This window comes from Lacerta agilis, chromosome 6 (genome assembly GCF_009819535.1).
Source record: "Lacerta agilis isolate rLacAgi1 chromosome 6, rLacAgi1.pri, whole genome shotgun sequence".
NCBI classification, from domain to species: domain Eukaryota; kingdom Metazoa; phylum Chordata; class Lepidosauria; order Squamata; family Lacertidae; genus Lacerta; species Lacerta agilis.
The window spans coordinates 18,188,507-18,190,987 of record NC_046317.1 but is presented as its reverse complement, the minus strand read 5'-3'; the positions used below and the strand labels follow the sequence as shown (position 1 = coordinate 18,190,987).

The following is a 2,481-nucleotide window of genomic DNA, read 5'->3' as shown; positions in this document are numbered from 1 at the left end:
TGACCATGGCAGTAGTGAATGTCTGTATATATTTGCTACCAACATGTTTTTATGCCTGTCAAGTAAACCTCTACACTTGACTGAATCTTTATGGCATCCGTGAATGTTTATTGCCTACTGTGTGTACCTTTAACCCCAAAGACGCTTCCAAGGAAGGAGCTGTGTTGAGATGTAACTCTGCGGAGTATGGATACTGGCACACAGTCACAGCGAAAGTGATTCTGGACCCAATCCTTCTAAATCATCCATCAGAGGTTGATGGATTGACCCAACAGAATGCTCTCCCCATGGAAATTCACCTGGCGCCTTCATTATACATCTTTAGGCGCCAGGAAAAATGTTTCTTTTGGCCTTTGGTTGATTTGATTGACATCCTATGCCCTTTCAAAATGTGGTGGGGTTTTTTTTTGGGGGGGTGTTATTGACTTGTTCTAATTTTGATTATGTATTTTGTGGTTTTATATTTCCCCCCTATAAATAACTTTTTATTCAAAGTGACTCTCCTAAGACAGCTGCCAAACTTGCAGACAGGGTTCAGCAGCTTCACCCAGCAAGACCCAGAAGAACACCAAGGAAGTAGCCTATACCCTCTTCCCATTTTCCGTTGACAGCCATGGAGGCATGCACAGAACCATTATTCAGGAATACAAAGTGAAACTGCATTGCAATTCCCTTCATCTCTTAGTACAAAAAGTGTTTTAGAGGGCATTTATTAAGTTAAAGTAGGAGATTTGTGATGACAACTTTCTTGAGAGTGCATCAAACCCTGGGGAGAAAGGGGATGATGCTACATCATTATTCCTTAGCTGCCTGAAGCATCTACTCCTCGTGTTTCTTCCTCATTCTCTCCTTGAAGTCTTCCAGTTCTTTTCTCTGGTAATTATCTTCAGGTGGGTATATCTCTCTCTTCCGCTTGATAACACATTCCTCAAAATAATCTGCCTGATTTGAAATCCAGAACATAGCAACAGGAAAAGATAAATATAGCATCATCCGAAACAGCTCCAGCTTCACCCCCATAGCGCTGCTTGGCCGATGTTGAACGGGGTCCCACCCCGTGGTTTTATATTTTGATTTTATTCTGTGAATTGCTGTGAGACCTCCAGGTATAGGGTGGTATATAAATTCAATAAATAACAACAACATCAAAACAAAAACATACATACATAAATACATACATACATACTCAAGGGATCATCTAACTGTTGGGGCCAATAGGTACATTTGGTATCTTGAGAAAGTGCCATGGGTACCAGCCACAAAATGGCAGTCTTGGTGGAAGTGGCATAACACAAAATGGCTGCCCTGAGGGGTGTGGCATAGCATAACATGACTGTCACATACAAAAGAGTCAAAAAGAGAGAGGGCCACCAAAATGTGCATGTATGCCCCTTCATCAGCCACCATCAGTTGGGCATGTGAGAGAGAAGGCACTCACATCAGCCATTGCCATTCATTCATTCACAGAGAAAGCCTATTTCCAATTCTCTGATGTTCACCATGGAAGGAGGACAGTGGATGGGTAATCCTGGCAGCCAATGAAACATGGGCATGTTTAAGGGAGGCACCTTCAGCGTAAAGAGAAGCCTGGTAAACAGGAATTGAGCAAGGAGAGCAAACAACCCACAGTCACCTGTGCAACTCAAAAATCTGCCCTGGAAGGTCTCCCAACAGGGAGGTGGGAAAGGAAGACAAAGTCTTAAGTTTACAAGAGGAAGTTTGTTTTCTTCACACGTTGATAGCATTGGATGCAACCTTCTGAGCTGTTCCCATGATACTGTGTTTTTAATCATATGAAGACCACCTTGTGTGGGCTGTGCCCCCAATGGTGGCGTGATAAAACGAGCTTATATATAAACATATGGTGTGAATTAAATGTTGAAATAGTAATTTCAACTGTTGGTTTCCCCTTATGATGCTCTTTACCAGTTTAGAGAAATTGGTACTTGGTACTCGTCTTGCACAGAAGAGTGGTATGAGTGGTGGCATGGCACCATCCAACAGCAGTGGCCGGTCCTGAGAGCTGATGACCCTCAACGGTCCTAACTTGCATTTCAATGGAGCCCGGATGAGCAGAGGCATGCAGATGAGCCTTGCGACACCTGCATCACTTGCAGATACAAAATATTGCTTCTGTGCAAACACCAATAGCCCAACCAATAAATGAGCACACTGAACTTTCATCCATCCTATGGAACAACATATTTCAGGGAAAGTTTCAAGTCACTAAAAATCCTAAAGCAGCGTTTCTGGAACACTAGCTGCAGGGCACAAGGTAAAGTTTGAATTATCTCTTAGGGGTCAGTTTGCATTTGTAGATTTCCCTTTGGAATAGTCTCCCACCCCCTCCTCAATATCCATTTTTTTATCCCTACTGAAATGCTCGTAATAATAATAATAATAGTAATAATAGTAAGCACCTGGGGTTGTCACAGCCTGTGCCATTTGTTTGCTTATTTTTTCGGCCTCTCTGAGCATATT

General features: G+C 42.6%; 1 protein-coding gene across 1 annotated transcript; it reads right to left on the bottom strand.

The window, feature by feature from the left end:
• Positions 1-471: 471 nt before the first annotated feature.
• LOC117047761 (protein PET100 homolog, mitochondrial-like) lies at positions 472-1,041 on the bottom strand. The gene has a single exon (XM_033151008.1). The coding sequence runs from the start codon at positions 1,018-1,020 to the stop codon at positions 820-822; it is 201 nt and encodes a 66-aa protein (XP_033006899.1). The 5' UTR covers positions 1,021-1,041; the 3' UTR covers positions 472-819.
• Between the last annotated feature and the right edge of the window lie 1,440 nt (positions 1,042-2,481).